This window comes from Pyricularia grisea, assembly GCF_004355905.1.
Source record: "Pyricularia grisea strain NI907 chromosome Unknown Pyricularia_grisea_NI907_Scaffold_4, whole genome shotgun sequence".
Lineage (NCBI taxonomy): Eukaryota > Fungi > Ascomycota > Sordariomycetes > Magnaporthales > Pyriculariaceae > Pyricularia > Pyricularia grisea.
Genome location: NW_022156718.1, coordinates 4228480 through 4246005, shown reverse-complemented (window position 1 = coordinate 4246005; position 17526 = coordinate 4228480). Strand labels below are relative to the sequence as shown.

The following is a 17526-nucleotide window of genomic DNA, read 5'->3' as shown; positions in this document are numbered from 1 at the left end:
AAATTGGGACGGCTGTATTTATAATAGGGGTCAAAATCGCGGTGGCTATATAACGGCAGAATTATACACACCTACCCCTGAATAAATGTATCAGTGGGTAAGTTAGTCGGATTCATCCCGTACCTGCACGTAAATTACCAAACTATGGGTTTTTTTTGCTTATACCTACATAAATGGCCCACGACGAATAAGCTTTTGGTTTTAAATTTAGTCGCAACTTGATTATTGATCACACCCCCCTCCCCTCCCTCCTCTCAATCCGCAATCAGTTCGATCGTGTTTCGTCCGTGCACGCGCCCCACCCCCGCCAATTATAACTTGCGCATCAATCTGTTTGACCCGAACTGTTTGTGGCATAATTCGGTTTTAGTGTCACGGTCAGGCATATATTGGAAAATCTCAATGTATTAGGCACTATTGACAAAGGCTATAAACTGAAAAGAAGAGAGGCAGAATCACACTTTACGAAGCGCTTGAGAGACGCGCTTAACTCCGGAGTTAATAGACCCCTCGGCACGGTTCCAAACTTAGTGTGGCTATGCCTGCCCGCGGCATGGCTGTCGGGGTGGAGTGGTGATTCTGAAGGTAGGTCTGGGGGCCTGATCCTTACAAATCACGTACAAAATATAAATTTAGTGTAACGAGATTTGATTGAAATGTGTGCGAATGTTTACCGAAGTTATATTGTTTTGTATGTTCCGTCAGGGGTGGCGGTTAAGCGGTGCTTTAACTTAGTTGTTGCAGCATATGGCCCAAAGCCCACCATTGTTATTTTCGGCATTTACGAGGATAGTTGTCTGACTGAGAACGGCCTTGTATGTAAAAGTTATTTGGTAGACTTTAGACTCTATAATTAGAGGTTAACAAAATAAGGGCAAGAACTTGATATGGGCATTTAGTTGGATGATTCAAGCTACAGTGGCGCTCAACCTTCACACTGCCGTATTCAGCGCAAGTTCACTTGTCCGCCGAAAAAAAAGAAGAAAAGTAAATTACGGCTTTATGCGACCATTACAAAGTTGTTGGCTATTATCGTTTAGCTTTGTTTAGTGACAATACGGTCAGCCGGGGCAATATAGGTCACAACTAGAGTGCATTGGAACCCCCTAGTAAAGAGTAAAAATAATTATTACGCAAAGTCCCTGAAAACTTTGCAGACCGGCATAATGGTGCCTGGTACAAAGAGAGAAAGAAATATATATCCCCTCCGTTGGACTCAATGTTTGTACTGCTCCGCTACGTAATCAACTAACACCCTTGCTGTGACTTTTGTTACCCTGGCCGATAGTATCTGAATATTTGTTTGCCTCTTGTTCTCGTCAAGTTAGGTGCTAAGTGTTTTTTTGTTTTCGCCATTTTCTTTTATATTTTCCTTTGTGTTGTTATTATTTCTTTCCCTTGTATTCTTCCTTCACACTTTGAATTTTACTTTTAATTGTCCGTTTCCCTTTTTTCGCATTTCCTTGCACAAACCTTTTGCTCTTATCCCCTTGTTCTCTAATTGTCGCCTGCAGAATAGAGTTCAACCCAAGGATGTCTGTCCCGCTGGAGACCGTGGTTCTCATGAGTCGGGGCTGCTGTGGTACCGCTGTCTTCGCGGCAGCTTTAGTCCCGCATGCGTTCCTGAGCCTCCTCGGCATCGGCCGCTCGATACAGGTCAAAGGGACAATGACTGTGTTTATGTTTCTGGTAGCTCTCTGTCTCCTCAACGCAGCCACCTTCTTTGCCATTGTCATAGAAGCTTTAAAGCACGGCTCATTACCCGACCCAGCCGCCGCCATTTGCGAGACAGCACTTGTTCTCGCCACGTTGATCCATGCCGAGCAGCTACATCAGAACAATGGGAAAAGCTCGGCCTGGATCGTACGGACCGCATCTTGGGTCCTGCTCCTCACCTCTGAGCTCCTTGCACTCGGGCGGCTGGGCCTGATGAGCCGTCATGGAATCTCACTCGCTCTCCAGATCGCCGTCGCCATCTGCATGGTCAAGATTGTGAGTTACGCCGCCATCATACAGCACACGCTGCCCATAATTCTTGACGCTTATGGGGCCGTGACCGTGTCCAGCCCAATTTCGCCCCTGACAGTCAACAGCATTGACGACATTCTGGGTCTTCAAATGGAGAGGGAGGCTAAGAAACTTGGAGGCTGGTGGCCCTTGATCAAACGGTTTGGCGTCTTTTTCGAGATACTTCCTATGAGCCAGCCGCTGCAAATAATCCAGGCCGCCGCTTCCTTGATTCTTCTGGTACTTGGTCAAATTGTCAGCGTACAGGAGCAGCTCGCTTTTGCTTCCTTATTCGACGCAGCTGCGGCCGGCTCCAATGTATGGCAACCGTTGAAAGCAAGTCTCCTGTTGTGGATGGCCAACGTTTTGCTCCCTTTCCTACATGGGATGTTGCGCATGGATTCGGGGTTGAGGCGGGCTAAAGCTTTCACCGTCGGCGTGCACGCCAAGATACTGTCGCTTGACCCAGTCTTCCACTCGCTGACCAACCCGACCGACTTGACCAAAATCACCGACAATTCCAAGGACTTGGTAGATCTCGTCGACTCCGTTCTTTTCACCCATCTGACTAACGCGGTTGGGCTTTTGTTTACAGCCAGGAGCCTCATCCGCCGTTATGGGCCCCTCATATTTGTCGTCATAATATACCAGGTCATCTTCACTGCTCTAATCGACAAGATAGGCGTGGAGAAGCGAGCTGAGGCCAGCAGTCAAGTACAAAAAGCCAAGCTTTTCCAGGAGCGACGGCGACAGGACGCCCTACGGGGCTGGACGACGCTTTTTAACAACAACCAGGTCCAGCACGAAATCGAGCGCTTCAAGTCGGTCGCGGACTGCGTCATCGAACAGCAGCGCAAGCTCGACTTTTTGCGGCTTACCTTCTGCCTACTTCGGAGCTTAATCGGCTTTTGCGGCATCGCCGCCGGCTATGCGCTCATTATTTATCAGTACGGTCAGGGCAGCACGAGCATCGGTGACTTGATGGCTTTCATGTCTGTCTGGGGAGGCCTTTGGTCGCGCTTCAATGATCTGATTCGGGTTGTACCCGACACCCTCGATGCTTTCATGGATGCAGCCCCGTTGCGGCGGGTCCTGGAGAGGACGTCGACGACTGAGACCAGGGACGCCGAGCTCAAGTGCCCTGATGGAGGGCTGGAGTTACGCCATGTTAGCTACTCCTACCCGGGGAGAGATAAACGGATCATCGATGGGCTGAACTTGTCCATCAAGCCGCGATCCAAAGTCGCGCTTATTGGTCCCAGCGGCACCGGAAAGTCTACCCTGCTCGGACTATTTATGCGCCATCTCAGCCCGACGATTGGTGCGGTTATAATCGATGGCCAGGACACCAGGGAGGTCAGGAAGGATTCCTTCCATGACTCGGTTGGCATGATGCCCCAGATACCCCACATGTTCAACGCCACCGTCATGGAGAATATCAAAGTAGGTAAAGCGGAGGCAACGGATGAGGAGGTATACCAAGCCTGTCGAATGGCCGTAATCCATGATGCCATTATGAGCCGGCCAGAAGGTTACAAAACGCACATGGGGGAGCATGGAGGGTAAGTCCGTGTGGACAAGGATTTTGATTCAGCGTCAGCATATCGCTATTAGCTAACTTGATTTCTTCAGATCATTCTCAGGAGGGGAGAAGCAGCGAATGGAGTTTGCTCGGTTATTCCTAAAGAAGCCCAAGATTGTTATTCTCGACGAGCCGACAGCCAGCCTTGACGCCGAGTCCGAGAGCAAAATCCTGCAAAACCTCATGTGCCAGTTTGGCGATGTAACCATTATTGTCACCACGTAAGAAAGCTTTTACCTGTCCAAGCTTCCTAGTACGTAGTGCTGATATGAAATCCTTCACAGCCACCAACTTCGTCTTATTCAAGACTTTGATAGAATAATATTCATTGGCTCGGGCGGAAAGATCCTAGAGGACGGCCACCACGATGAATTGCTAGCTAGGAACGGCAAGTATGCCGAGTATTGTCAAGCAGTTAAGATGGCTTGATACGAGTGGGAAAGGGAAAACTGAGCCGCGACAGTAGATGAAAAAATTATTAATACATCACCCACAGAAGCCGCATATTGTTAGGAACACGTTTAAACAAATCGCCTTTACTACGTTGTATGTTTCGCCGTGTGTAATAATTTAGTAATTTTCCCTGCTCAAAGTTTAAACCTGAACCATTGTACAACGCATGCGTTAAACGATAAAGGGGTTGCCTTATTATTACCGGTTTTGTAAACCAATACTACTCCGGTAGGGGTAAAAATATGGCCCTTGTATAATTATGCAATATTGTGGACCTCGTCGGCATTTCCGCATTGGTAATGGCTTTTTGGGGGAAAATAAATCTATGTGATACTCCTTATAAACAATTAAGTTCGTGGAAACCCAGACTTGAAAATACGGTGGCAAGGGGCGCTGTTTCGCCTAATACCGCCGTAGAGATATGCGACATAATGGAGACGTATTGAAATTGGCGTATTGGGAAGGTGTTCGACATAGGTTGCATACCTAGTATACGTTGAATATGATAGAATGCAGATGTTACGCTGAAGGTTTCCCAATGATACGACTTGTAACACGTGGGCGTTTGCTTTTGTGATTGCAAAGGACCATTTTTCCTTGTCGTCAGTGGCCTAAGGCAGTTATTCGCACAAGCATATAAGGCGGGCAGATCACCTCCCCAATATCTCTTCCATATCTCTCTATTCCACAGTACAGCCCCAGAGTTCGAGTCCACCTTCATTCACACCATTACCACCAAATTACATTAAGCCATCCACGCCTTTAAGCACTTTAAACATGCTCGCCGTTCATTCGTATCGTCCCGAGGTTTTCACTTCGTTGCCCCAACTGCACCATGCCTCGGAAAGGTTTGCCTCCCTCGATGGCGATGAAACTGTCGAAAAGGAGTTCAAAGACCTTTTCCGCCGCCATGGCATGGAGCACACATTCGGCCTGACTATGCTTCACCGTCACTTTGATATGGCCCCCAACGAGCGTCTTGTAGAATACGGCGCGACCTCGACCCCGTGGGAGCTTGAGAGTGACAAAAACACCATCAAGCCTCACTGCTGGGTTCTCGGCCAGGACGGCGTTAGCCCTTACGAATTCCGCTACGACCCTCAGAACAACGCGACGGAACTTGAAATTGATTTCAACAGCCCCAAGATCCAGGCTTTCGCTCATGAATTTATCCAACTCGTGGACAAGATCGGGGGAACCGGGCTTTTCGGCATTTGCGCCCATCCCGGTGCCCGACAGTTCACCAACCGTCTGGAGTTCACCGAGGGCAGGGCCAATATCACCATACCCATGGAGGAGGTAAGCGATTTCAGTGTGAAGATCTTGTGGTTTGGGGGGACTTTCTAACGAGAACTGAATGAAATTGCAGGTTCCTGAGGACATGAAGAGAAACATGACTTCGGCTGCTTGGTACTTCCACAACGACCAGCTGGAGAGGTGCAGCTGCTCGACAGACAGCAGTGGTCGTCACTGCCACAGCTGAGCTCCTCAGTATAGAACGTTATAGCTTTGGAATACAGAGCCAGCGGAGAAATTCACTACAGGAAGGAGGATGTCCCTCAATTGAAATATTCATTGCTGGAAATCTAAGTAGTTTGTGCTCTTTGCTAGTCACTTGGCGGGTGTTTTTCATTGTTATATACAGTCACTCTTTCAGTATTCAAGAAAGGTCGTGATTATTTCAACGTTGTATGCAAGCAGAGCGGCTGACTTGAGAAATACAGATGGTCCCGCCCTGCAATGCAAAAATGTGCAGGCAATTCGCACCGAATGGGGACGCTGGCCTAGCATTTCACGTTTGAAATAGACTTTTTCTCTAACGCTCAGGATCAACGCGTAGTTGCACTTGCGAGTTATTAAGCCCAGCACAGACAGGCTTCCATATCCTCAGGCCTCTTCCCAAAATCACCCGACGAAGGTCAATTTTACGGCTAGAGGGTTGGCTGCTACCAGGGAGACCAGGTGGCGAACGTACACGATTAGCTGGATTGTTAGGTAGGAGAGCCATGTATTGGAGTGAGTAGTGCTATCTAGGCTTAATCGCGTAGCGGCGCTTTATACGTATGCACGCCGCTGACCGAGGCACTGGGAGGTCAGGTGAGCAGTGCGTCTCTATCCTGCAACAGTAATCCCCTCCTGACGACACTCGCCCAAAGAAACACTGCTGGCAGGAGGGGAAAATCACGTGACTGCACGTGGTCGCCAAGAGGATTGATCTCAGTGATTTGTAGAATCGCATCCGAGAACTACAGATCGAAAAGATCAAGAGAGATCACACCTGGATCACGGACTATATAAAGACACGCTCACTACTATGTAGATATCTTTACTTCTGGATTGCTTAGCAGCAATCAAACTCCAGTTAACCTCAATACTTACTTGAGACCGATCATAACTTCACCCCAGTCATTGTGAAAAGAAAAACGCCGCTGGTTTCACCGAGTGTGACAATATTACTCTTCTAGTTCAGTAAAATTTATTTCTAAGCTGGTAGGCAGAAGCTACCTCTTTTTCAGGTCTCCACTTAAGTCAAGTATTTTGGTCGTACAGCCCACCAAAGCAATGGACCGAACCGTGCAAAATAGGTCTGGTCATTTTCCACATCTTACGTGGTAAACCTGAGAAGTCGGGTGAGCTTGAACTTGACACAACGAAACGTCGACCGCCTGGGAGACGCGCCCCAGTACCAGCAATACACCTTCCTAGCCCTCATGCGCAGCTATTTTAATATCAAATGTTATAAATATTTTATAACGTTATCGGGTTTTATTTTAAGTTATGTACAAATGAAAGAAATTAGATAATCTGTTTTATAGTAAAAATACTTATAACAATTGAATACTATTAATATTAATTTATATTTTCATTTATATAATATTAATAATTTTATTAATAACAATATTTTACTTTAACTAGCATTTATTATTTAAAATATAGCTGTTAAATTTAAGTAAGCTTATGTACTGTTTAGTAAATATAAAATCAATATTAAATTTCAATTACTTTTGTTAGTTTATTTTATAAAAGACTAAGTACAAGGTATTTTTTAAAAAGAATTTAACGAGGACATTTGTTTCTACTAATTATTTAACAATTTATAAGTTGGTTTGCTTATTGGTAAAGTTGGGAAAAATATTAACCCGTTTCAATTATAAATTATATTAATATTATTATTATTTTACGTATTCGATTATTTAATACCCAATATCACGTAGAATATTAGCCAAAATATATATGTATATATATGTATATATATGTATATATATGTATATATATGTATATATATGTATATATATGTATATATATGTATATATATGTATATATATGTATATATAGTATATATTAGCTAATAGCATTTCCCACGTGTTCAAAACTTTCAAATCTATTAAAAAACCAACTTCCCTGCACAAATTCAAATATTTATATCCTAGTTCGGCCAGTTATGTTCAATGAGGCAGACACACCGCTTGTAAGTCGGATGCCGTTCTACTAACTACTACCACAATTATTACAATTTCGGATTTTCCACGTATTGGATATCCTCCATAATTTCAGTACTCTCCTCCACTGCCGTCGTATTATTGCTTGCGTGCAAACCCTGGTACGACAGAATACTCTCAGATCAGGAGATGAACCGTCAAGTCGTATGTGTAAGTCGCGAGCGACCTAATTGACTGCCAACGAGGGCGACGAGGGGCAAACTAAAAAGGTCACTTGGACGTTTTGGGGCGTGAAATGGACTGTAGGGGAAAAGAAGAAAGAAGTAACTAAAATAAGAGAAGCAAACGACAAAGAAATACATAAAGAGATAAAGCCCTGACAACGAGTAGGTAAGGCGTGCAAAAGGTGTAGAGGAAAAGATTCCAAAGCAGTCCACAGGTGGATCAGGCACAAATGTGATGATCTCCACGAAAGCCCAGCATTTGATAGTTTGGGTTGCAGGGATTCGCTATCCGGCACATCCAGCCCGGGCTTAGTTTAACATTAGCACCAAATAGAGAGCGGCTTTATAGCACCTGGCATGGGATAATTAGCGGTATTGTATTGACCCCTGATCCTGTCTGGGTATTAACTTACCCCGCCAATATCCCCTCCCCAATATATTTAAATGCCGAGTTTAATTAAATGGTCACTCACCGGTCCAGAACACCATTAGGGAGTATATGTCAACCCTGCAAGATATGCGGCAGGAAAGTATACACGTTTTCCCAAGCCGGAAAACATTGCCCAAAAGGAACGATCGTTGAAGTTTTAATGGTTACTAATGCTAGTCTAGATTTCAGAGATAGGGGTACCCACGACTTGAAAGTTGCAACGGGACGAGAGCGTCATAGAGGGTCAAACAAACACGTTTACTGCTCGAAAGTTTACTGCTCTAACATTTGTTATAAGAATTACAGGCTTCCAACCAAGACTCCCGACAACCAGAAAAAAGAGGGAATACGTGAAATGGCTTAAATTTACAAAAGAGTAAGAGGAAAACGAAAACAACATAATGTGAACCGGCGATAGACAAATAGCTAGTAGCCAGAGATTTCTTATTTCTTTTGTTCTTTTTTTTTTTTTTTTTTTAGCGCATCCAACTGTATCCTTGCAACCCAGACAACCCAAGTTCCTCCACTTATGCAGGGTCTCAATCGCCTCATCCAAATTCGAATCGTCCCATATTTATGTTATGGTTCGGGGGGATAACTTTGAAACACTATTTATGGTTTAAATTTTATCATTTGGTCGAGCCGATAAGTTGCTGCTATTCATGTGTCATAAAAAAACCACCATATTCGACTGCATATACCCGGCTGGATGGTACAAAAGTAATTTAGCAAAGACTCGAACTTACATATACACGCCAGGGCTGAAATCGCCCCGTCTAATCTTTGACCTGTGGTAAGGTTAGCCAGGGGCAGCGATCTGTCATTAATATAGGGGGTACATAGGGTTTGTATTGGAATACCAAACTGCATATAGGGTTGCACTAGGCCTAAAGCGTTTTTAGGGTTCCCGGCCTGCCCCTCTATTTTTCATTGGTTCGTTCGATATAATATGGGCCTTGCTACGCATTATGTAATCGGAGAAACGGACGCAAAGGTACATTAATTTATATGGGAAACCCTATCAACTATATGTACCCCAAAGTGACAGATCGCGGCCGTAATCACAGATCGATGACCCTGGCTAACCTTACCAGAGGTCAAAGGTGTGTACATAAGTAGGTAATGTATGTTGTTCTTTTGCGTATATAACCACTTTGGCGATACCGTCACAAAATCGGTATATTACACAAGAGATCCAGCTAGTGACATAAGAATACACAAACCGGTACCGGAAACAAACATGGGCGACAGCAATAACATAGGAATATCGCCAAAAAAGCCCGTCTTGGGAAACGACGTACTGGCAATTATATTCATGCTTAGCCTGGCCTACTTTAACGTCCTCGAACTTATTTTTATCATATTTACTACATTTAAACGCTGGTCAGGGCTGTTTTTTGGTCTTTTATCGTCGCCACCATCTCTATAATCCCGTTCACGACCGGTTTTCTCCTTAAGTTCATCTTCGCCGAAAGGTCCATCATCTGGACCACCATGGCTTACGTCGGTTGGTGCGGCATGGTGTCTGGCCAAAGTATGGTGCTCTGGTCGCGGCTGCACCTGGTTATGTATAGCCAGCGGCGCCGGCGTACTGTCCTAACTATGATCCTCATAGACGGCTTTGTCTGCTACGTCACCACGGGCGTGGTCAGCTTCGGCTCCAATACGCAGCACCCGGAGCGGTTCGAACAGCCCTACTCCATTATCGAACGGTTTCAAATCACCGTCTTTTGCGTTCAGGAGAAGATCATTTCAGGTTTATATATATACGAGATAATAAAAATACTGCAAACCCAAAACGTCGATTATCTTTGGGAGACTAGACAGCCCGTCGACCTTTCCAGGGCGAACAACAACCTTTGCAGGAAGAACAAAAACCGCCTGGGCTATTGTGCCTGGCGGCGGATGCTAACGCACCTTATCTACATTAGCGTCGTTATTGTGCTCATCGACGTGCCGCTCCTTTCGCTGCAATACCTGGATTTGTACGCCTTACAAACGAGTTACAAAGCGTTCGCGTATGGGATAAAGCTCAAATTGGAACTCAGCATCCTGAATCGCCTGGTCGTCGTTACGACCCGGCACGGCCTGATCGCCGACGCGAGCCGGCAAACCCTTTAAAACCAGCCCCTGGAGATGAGTTCGGCCTCGGGGTTGTCGACGCTGCCCAAAGCGAGGGTGATGCCGCGCGGCAAGTACGATGATGTACTGACGGAAATCGGGGTTGATAACGAAACCCGGTCAAGGGCGGGGCTGGGGTTAATGCCGGGGTGGATTTCGGAAAGCGTGACGGCTTAGTCGACGTTGGGGGATAAAATTGCGCGAGCATTAGAGTATAAGCAGGGGTATTTGTTGCAGGATATATAAGAACGAACGGATCACCTGAAATCTGGGAGCCAAATACGTTTGCGGGTAACCGCGAGAATTATGTAACGTTGCGTACCCCCTGACCGTGTGATATTCAGAGATCGCCAGGCCTTGACCCCTGACCAAAGACCCCAAGGACGATACTTTTATCCGCGTCGCGTCAAGCCCAACAACTCTATTTACTTCTTTTCCTCTCCTCAGAGTAGAATGTTCGTTGATAAGTGCGAATTAACTAGCTTCTGTGCTATGTTTACCCCTGGCCGTGACACAAAGCTTTCGGAGCGTAGGACCGTGATTGCATTCTCTGTACTTCCTCCGTGGACGCAAACAGCGTTCGTAGATCTCTCCAGGTCATCCTCCTGTCACATGCACCCCCAGGCCCGCTGTCTGCACAACCAGCTCATTGGCTAGGGCGGGTGCAAAGGGAGACAGAGACTATTTAACCATTTTCCCGTTATTGCAACGTTCATTTGCGACAGAAGTGCTACGACTTTTATATAACGGAGCCCTCGCCGAGTGCCGGAACGGTTTCACAGACGTAGAACGAAAAGGCTGGGCTAAAAAGGCGACCTGTTTGGGCCGGAAATGGCTTAACGTATTACCAATTCAAAAATCAAACAGCTTCACGGATCCGGAAATAACGGAAGCTATCCGATCCAGACTGCTAGCCTAGTGTAGTGTTTGATTTGTGTGATGGGCAAATATGCATCGTATCGCCTATAGGATTGGTGAGTTACTTTCGGTACAAAACCGTACAATGTACCATGGGGCGCCTTCTGTCATTTGTTGGTTGTCGTGCACCATAGGGCGCTTCCCTACCCTTTTTGGATTTCCGTTCCTTTTGTGCGTGACTACTATTTATAGTATTACGTCTTTTCATAAGAGATAAACGTTATTAACTGCTTGTTTAACCTTAATGATCTCAAACGTTAATTATTTTCTCTGTCCCCCTAAAGTGTTCCCCCGTGTTATGGTTCCTTTACCTCTAACCCCTATCTTTCTTGCCCTTAGCCGTATTCTGCCTGTCCCGCTACGCTAGCCTAAATAAACGGCGCTATCTGAGACTTTCTGCATAACAAGGCGAAGCGTAGTGTGGAAAGTTCCTTTAGAGAAGCCCCAAGACGTGTACGTAGTTTGGTACTCTTTCTGGTTGACAAACCAATAGAAAAACAATTTCTTTCTTTTGTATAGTTTGTTGAAAATGTTGCATTGGTGACTTATAGCTTTTACGAGGAAAGGCGGCGTTCTATCGCCTAAAATACCATTAGCACCAGCTCTTGAGCAAAACCGGAGTATTTATAAGGCTGAAATAAATTTCCTGCAGGTTATGAAGAAGTCACAATGCGTTACGTAACGCTATTTAATTGATATACTGCAAGCAAACTACGGGCAAGTCGGCCAAAATCCATGTTGCAACAGACAAAACTTAAAAAGCTGCACATATTTTTACCGCGGAAGAAAGCGCCGAACACTTGGAATTATTTATGAAAATTCTAAAAGCAAATTTTAAAATGTGTTACAACTAGCGTTATTTCCTTTTAGCCGCTCGCTAATACAGTTTTAAAATTGTCGAGTTTGCCCAAAGATTCCTCAACTCTTATATTCCATTTTCACGAAGTAGTATGGCTGTTACACCACCCATAATAACAGATTGCGAGGCCTTGCGGACTGCCGACGTAACAATCTGCGTACTGCCTCTCACACTGCTTTTCCATAGTTTCTCGCGTTACGAGCGAACGTTGTTTCGAATTGTATTCAAACACCGCCGCGTGCGGGGCAAGCTCGAATGGAATTGGGTTTACCACCGCCGCGTGCGGGGCAAGCTCGAATGGAATTGGGTTTACCACCGCCGCGTGCGGGGCAAGCTCGTACGGTATTGGGTTTAACACCGCCGGGAGCGGCGGCGACGGCGATCGCCAAGGTAAAAACGGTAAAGAGAATTGAAATCTGCATTGTTAAAATTGATTTGCTAAGTGTTTATATTTGGATAAATATGTTGTAATGTACTGTTGGATAATGAAAGGGATTGCGATATGTTATGAGTGATAAGCTGTGTAAATATTTTTATTTTGAGGAGAGATTTGCCTGCTTTTATATGAGAATTGTTGTAAGGCCGCATTAACGGGCCTTTACAACTCCTTAATCGGCCTCCAAATTTAACCCACTCGGTACTAATATACTATAAATATAGTGTGATATTTTACTTGTCATTATAATATTAAGACCAGTAACACTGACTAAAATGATTTTTGATGATATTCTTAGTTTGATTACAGGCGTTTACAAACCTTAACAATTATAATACTTGACCTTTGTAAGGCATACTAGCATAAGTATAGTAATCTAAGAAAGGGTAAAACAAACAATAAATCACACACGCGAGTAAGAGGTTCTAAATACAAATGCAAATGTGTAAGTAACAGCTTTATAAATAGTAGATGTAAAGTTGTCAATTTAAATAATCAATGCAACTATATTACTATGTTATGTATAGCATGACTGTACATAGAACTTTCCCAAGCAGGTTAACTACTTATTTAAATATATGTAAATCAAAACCATAACTTCAAATTGGAAATGTAAGCCAGAATATATATTCAATTCCTAAATAACTTATTTATAATACTGTTATATAATAAGGTTCTCCTTTTATAAACGTTCTATGTACAGTCATGCTATAACATAACATAGTTATATAGTTGCATTAATTATTTAAATTGACAACTTTATAAATTGGCAGGAAGAAGAAATGTTAGCAATATGATTCGAAAGAGTGGGATTTTGGCGCCACTGGTATCCGTCGAGATGCTACTCCGTCGCAAGGAAAACCAAAGATTAAACGTTGTAAAGTTGGTCATAAAAACCGAAATTTTGGGTCCAGAAAAAAAAACCCGATCCTGGTGTTTGCCATTTTTCGAATGCGTAGTTAGTTGGATGTTTGAAAATACCTGATATTTACAGGATTGTTAGCCAGAAAATAATGGGGCCAAAACGTTAAATTTGGACCTTTTACCAAACACGAAAGGATAAGATGTGGGATTTATATGTTTTAAAGGTCGGTTATTCGCTCCATATTACGCCAGGCCGGCCAACGATATTATTGCTCGGTTTTGCGCCGCGGGTATGGCTGATTTAAAAGCTAACGGGTTCGTAGTCTCAGGGCTCATCCCTAAACGCGAGCTCCACTAATTGAGCCGTGGCTCAATTCGTGGCTTTGCTTGTACCTGTGGGTCCAACCAAAGATCACTCTGGTTCAGTTTGATTGGTCGAAAAGCCGTGTGGCTAAAAGGTACATGGAGCGCCCGGTCCACCCTGCAACGCAGGGGCGTCTAATCTGAGCACTGAGACTAGAGCGCGGGTGAATTTTGCCTGAACAGCCTGAACAAAAGCGGGGCGAATCACGTGGTAGATGTCAGGGATGCGGTGGTCCAAATTCGGCGCAGATATCATTATGTCTAAACTGCCAGGTTCTTCTTCATCTATCAGAGCAACCAACTGGACAGGGTTCCGATCGATGTTCTCGTCACCAACGCTGTTCAAAAGCTTGTCGACCATTGTCAACAGGCAGAACCCAGTTGGGCCATTTCATTGATAGGTGGATGGTGATTACCTTTCCAAATTGCCCTCAATTGACCCCTAGCCCAATTGTGTCCCTGAACGGCAGTGTGGTGGGTTTGGTGGGCTGGCGGAGGGTAATAGATGTGAAACTCAGCAGCTCACGACAAGCTCCAGAACACATGTAGGCCAGGCTTGTATCTCGCACAGATAAGACAGATATTCGACAATGAGTACGGGATCTTAGGCTGATAAAATCACGCCACCTGCCAGCAGGTCGATGATTGAGTGGGGTGAACGAGCAAATATAACAGAGACAACAGAGGCTGCTTGTTTCGAGATGCAGTTTCCAAGGGCTCAATAAGCCAATTTTGACACCATGATGAGCTTTTAGAAATAACACGCCTTCTATTCATGAGTGACTGAGCATTTCGTTTTGATCACAATGGACACCTCGTAGCAGGCAGCCGGGAACTGCTGCCTATGGCGGAGTCATTTTTACCGCCAAGGTTGAGCTTGGTGTTGGGCTTGATGTGGAGAAGCAGTTGCTGCCTAGTCGGATTGTTTGGGTCGCCGTCGATAAATAGGTAAGGTAGTTAGGTAGGTAGGGTACGGACTGCATTGGACAGGACTCTTCCGTCTATCAATATACTTCCTAGCACTAGACAATACAGCACTCATGAACGATCGCGCCGTTCAAGCTTGGGAGAACACCGGGGCGATTGACCCGCAGCTGGCGTCTCTGTTGTACAATGGACGAATCCCCGCCGAAATTCGCCTACTCATTCTCAAGCTCGCGCTCACAGACACTGTCGATCAGGCAGTCACGACGAGTCACGATTGTCGAATGAAACAGTGCCACGAGGTCGATCAAAATCCAGACCTTGACGATGGGGAGAGTGATGTAGGAAATTTTACAGGTCAAAGAGAATAATGATTCCCAGGCCGAGGCAGCGAGGCTTCAAAAAACGACGAGGCAACGGCAGACCCTCAGGATTATCCTCAACTAAGGCCTGCCAAAGCCCGAAAAGCTTGGGGGCCCGGCCCGGCCCATTGACCCATGGAACTGGGATGGGGGCCCGTAAAAGCCCATGGGTTTTTTTGGCGGGTTAATGGGGGCCCGCGGGTTTGCGGGTTTGGCCCGAATTAGGTAACCCGCGGGTTTTATACAAATTTAAAATTTACGAAAAAATTATTGGAAAAAATAAAATATTTATATATTTAATTAAATAAAATAACGTAAATTTTAAAAAATTGTAATTATTTTTTATAATTATTTTATATTATATTAAATTATTAAATTAAAATAAAACGTATTATTATTTTTTTTAATATAATAATAAATTAATTTTTTTTTTTTTTTTGGTAGGATTCGGCGTTATTATTAAAAGATTTTTCGTTATCGTTAAAATTTTTTTTAACGATATAAGGGGTAAAATTAAATAATTTAAACGGCGAAATATTTAATTCGTCCTTTTTTTGGACCGGAAATAGGTTTTTAACCGAAAATTTAAGGTTAAATTTGGGAATTTTTTCCGGAATAATACGTTATTTAGCAATAAAAGTTTTATTATTTGTTTTTCCGTTTATTCGCGGGCGTTACGTAGTAAAAAACCATAATAATTTTTAATTAAAAGGTTTATTTATATTAAAACGGGCGGTTCGTTTATTTTTTTTTGGGTTTGGGGCTATTTATAACGGATATAACGTTATAAAATATAAATTTAAATTATATATTAACGTACGGGTACGTCCAACCATTTATAATATTAAAAATAAATTTAACGAAATTTATATTTTTAACCTGGATAATAATACGGCGAACGTATATAACGTAAAAATTAAAAATTATTTTATATTAAAATGGTTATAATAAATGGTTATAACGTAAAAAAATAAAAAAATTTACTAATTAAAAAATTAATAAAAAACGTTTTAATAATTTTTTACAAAACCGCGATAATAAACGTAAAAAACTTGCAATTAGGTAAATACTTATAGGTAATTTTTCGGATTAAACGCTAAAAAAATGCTTTAGGGATAATTAAATCGAAAATTCGCTATATTTTTCGAATTTTCCGCAAAATAATAATTAAAATAAAATTAAATAAATAAATTAAATATGTAATAGGAAAATAAAAATATATTACCGAATTTAAAACGTATATTTTTACGTTTTTTAGCGATATTTTTTTTATCCGCGGTTTTAAAAAATATTTTGGGCGTTTTACCCGTATAAAATTTACGTATTATTTTTATTTTAAAAATTTTGCAAAGCGTTTTAGCGGAGGTAAAATATAAAAGGAAAAATATTATAATTAGTTAAAATTAAATAATAAAATAATTATAAAAAATAATTACCAAATAAACGATTTAAATTGGTAATAATTAGGGTTAAATAAATAATCGGGTAAAAAACCGAAAATTATTACGCGATTATTAAAAAAAAAAAAAAATTATAAAGGGATAAAATTAAACCCGATTAGGATTAACGTAAAAATTTTTTTAAGTAATAACGTTTTTTTAATTGGATAAAATGCGGGGTAGATATAGGGTTAACCCAATTAGGAAAATACCGCCTGTAAAAAAATTTCCGAATTTTGGAATTTAATTGTAATAATAAAAATTTTAGATTTTTACAAATTTTACAATTTTACAATTCAATCGCGGTTTTATTTTATATTGGAAAAACTATTATTTGTAAAAATAAATATCGTTAACAAATATAGGTAAAATTTGTGTTTTTTACAATAATTTTAATTATAATTGAAAATTAACCAAAAATAATACCCAAACGTAAAATAAATAACGATATTAATCGTAAGGCCCAAAATTTACGAAACCGTAATAAAAAATTTGAAAAATAAACAAATAATGGCGATAAAGTTAAATTGTTCGTAAACCGCGCGCGCAAACGATTTAATATAATATTATTGCGGTAAAAATCGAAATTACGCGTTAATTACAAATATATAACGTCGATTAAATTTAAATAAAAATAAATGGAAAATAAATTTAAAATAAAATTTATTGTTAAAAAATAAATAACCATTTTATATAACCATTTAAAATAATAAAATTATAATAATTATTTTTTATAATTATTTAAAAAACGTTAAAATTAATATTGGAAAAATTTATAGTCCAAATTTGGCTTAAAAATACGTATCCCCGTCCCAATTAATAACGAATATTGGGAAAACGTGGACAATTTTAACGATTTAAAGGACGTTTTCGAAATTTTTTTTCAAATTCCTATTAAAAAGGCTAAAAAAATAATGCCTAAATGGGAAAAAATAATCGCTATTTTATTATTATAATAAACCAATTATTAAAATAAGGTAAATAAATTCGTCCGCCAAATTTTTTACAGTTTTTTTAAAGGCGTTTCGCCTATTAATATTATAAAAATTGGTAAAATAATACGCCAAATTCGCTATAAAATTACCTATTTTGGTAATATATTAA

General features: G+C 41.9%; 4 protein-coding genes across 4 annotated transcripts; all 4 read left to right on the top strand.

Annotated features, from left to right (window-relative positions):
* Positions 1 to 1533: 1533 nt before the first annotated feature.
* On the top strand, positions 1534 to 4018 carry PgNI_07962 (uncharacterized protein; the record flags this gene model as incomplete). The annotated part of the gene is made up of 3 exons (XM_031127966.1): positions 1534 to 3569; positions 3640 to 3810; positions 3874 to 4018. 3 exons carry the CDS (start codon positions 1534 to 1536, stop codon positions 4016 to 4018), a joined length of 2352 nt encoding a protein of 783 aa, XP_030980937.1.
* An 801-nt stretch (positions 4019 to 4819) lies between these two features.
* On the top strand, positions 4820 to 5525 carry PgNI_07961 (uncharacterized protein; the record flags this gene model as incomplete). Its single annotated transcript, XM_031127965.1, has 2 exons — positions 4820 to 5341; positions 5412 to 5525. The coding sequence occupies 2 exons, from the start codon at positions 4820 to 4822 to the stop codon at positions 5523 to 5525; spliced, it is 636 nt and encodes a 211-aa protein (XP_030980935.1).
* A 4105-nt stretch (positions 5526 to 9630) lies between these two features.
* PgNI_07960 (uncharacterized protein) lies at positions 9631 to 10257 on the top strand (the record flags this gene model as incomplete). Its single annotated transcript, XM_031127964.1, has 1 exon — positions 9631 to 10257. The coding sequence occupies one exon, from the start codon at positions 9631 to 9633 to the stop codon at positions 10255 to 10257; it is 627 nt and encodes a 208-aa protein (XP_030980936.1).
* A 4480-nt stretch (positions 10258 to 14737) lies between these two features.
* PgNI_07959 (uncharacterized protein) lies at positions 14738 to 14962 on the top strand (the record flags this gene model as incomplete). The annotated part of the gene is made up of 1 exon (XM_031127963.1): positions 14738 to 14962. A coding segment is annotated over one exon (225 nt), but the record flags the coding sequence as incomplete, so codon positions are not given.
* Positions 14963 to 17526: the final 2564 nt, after the last annotated feature.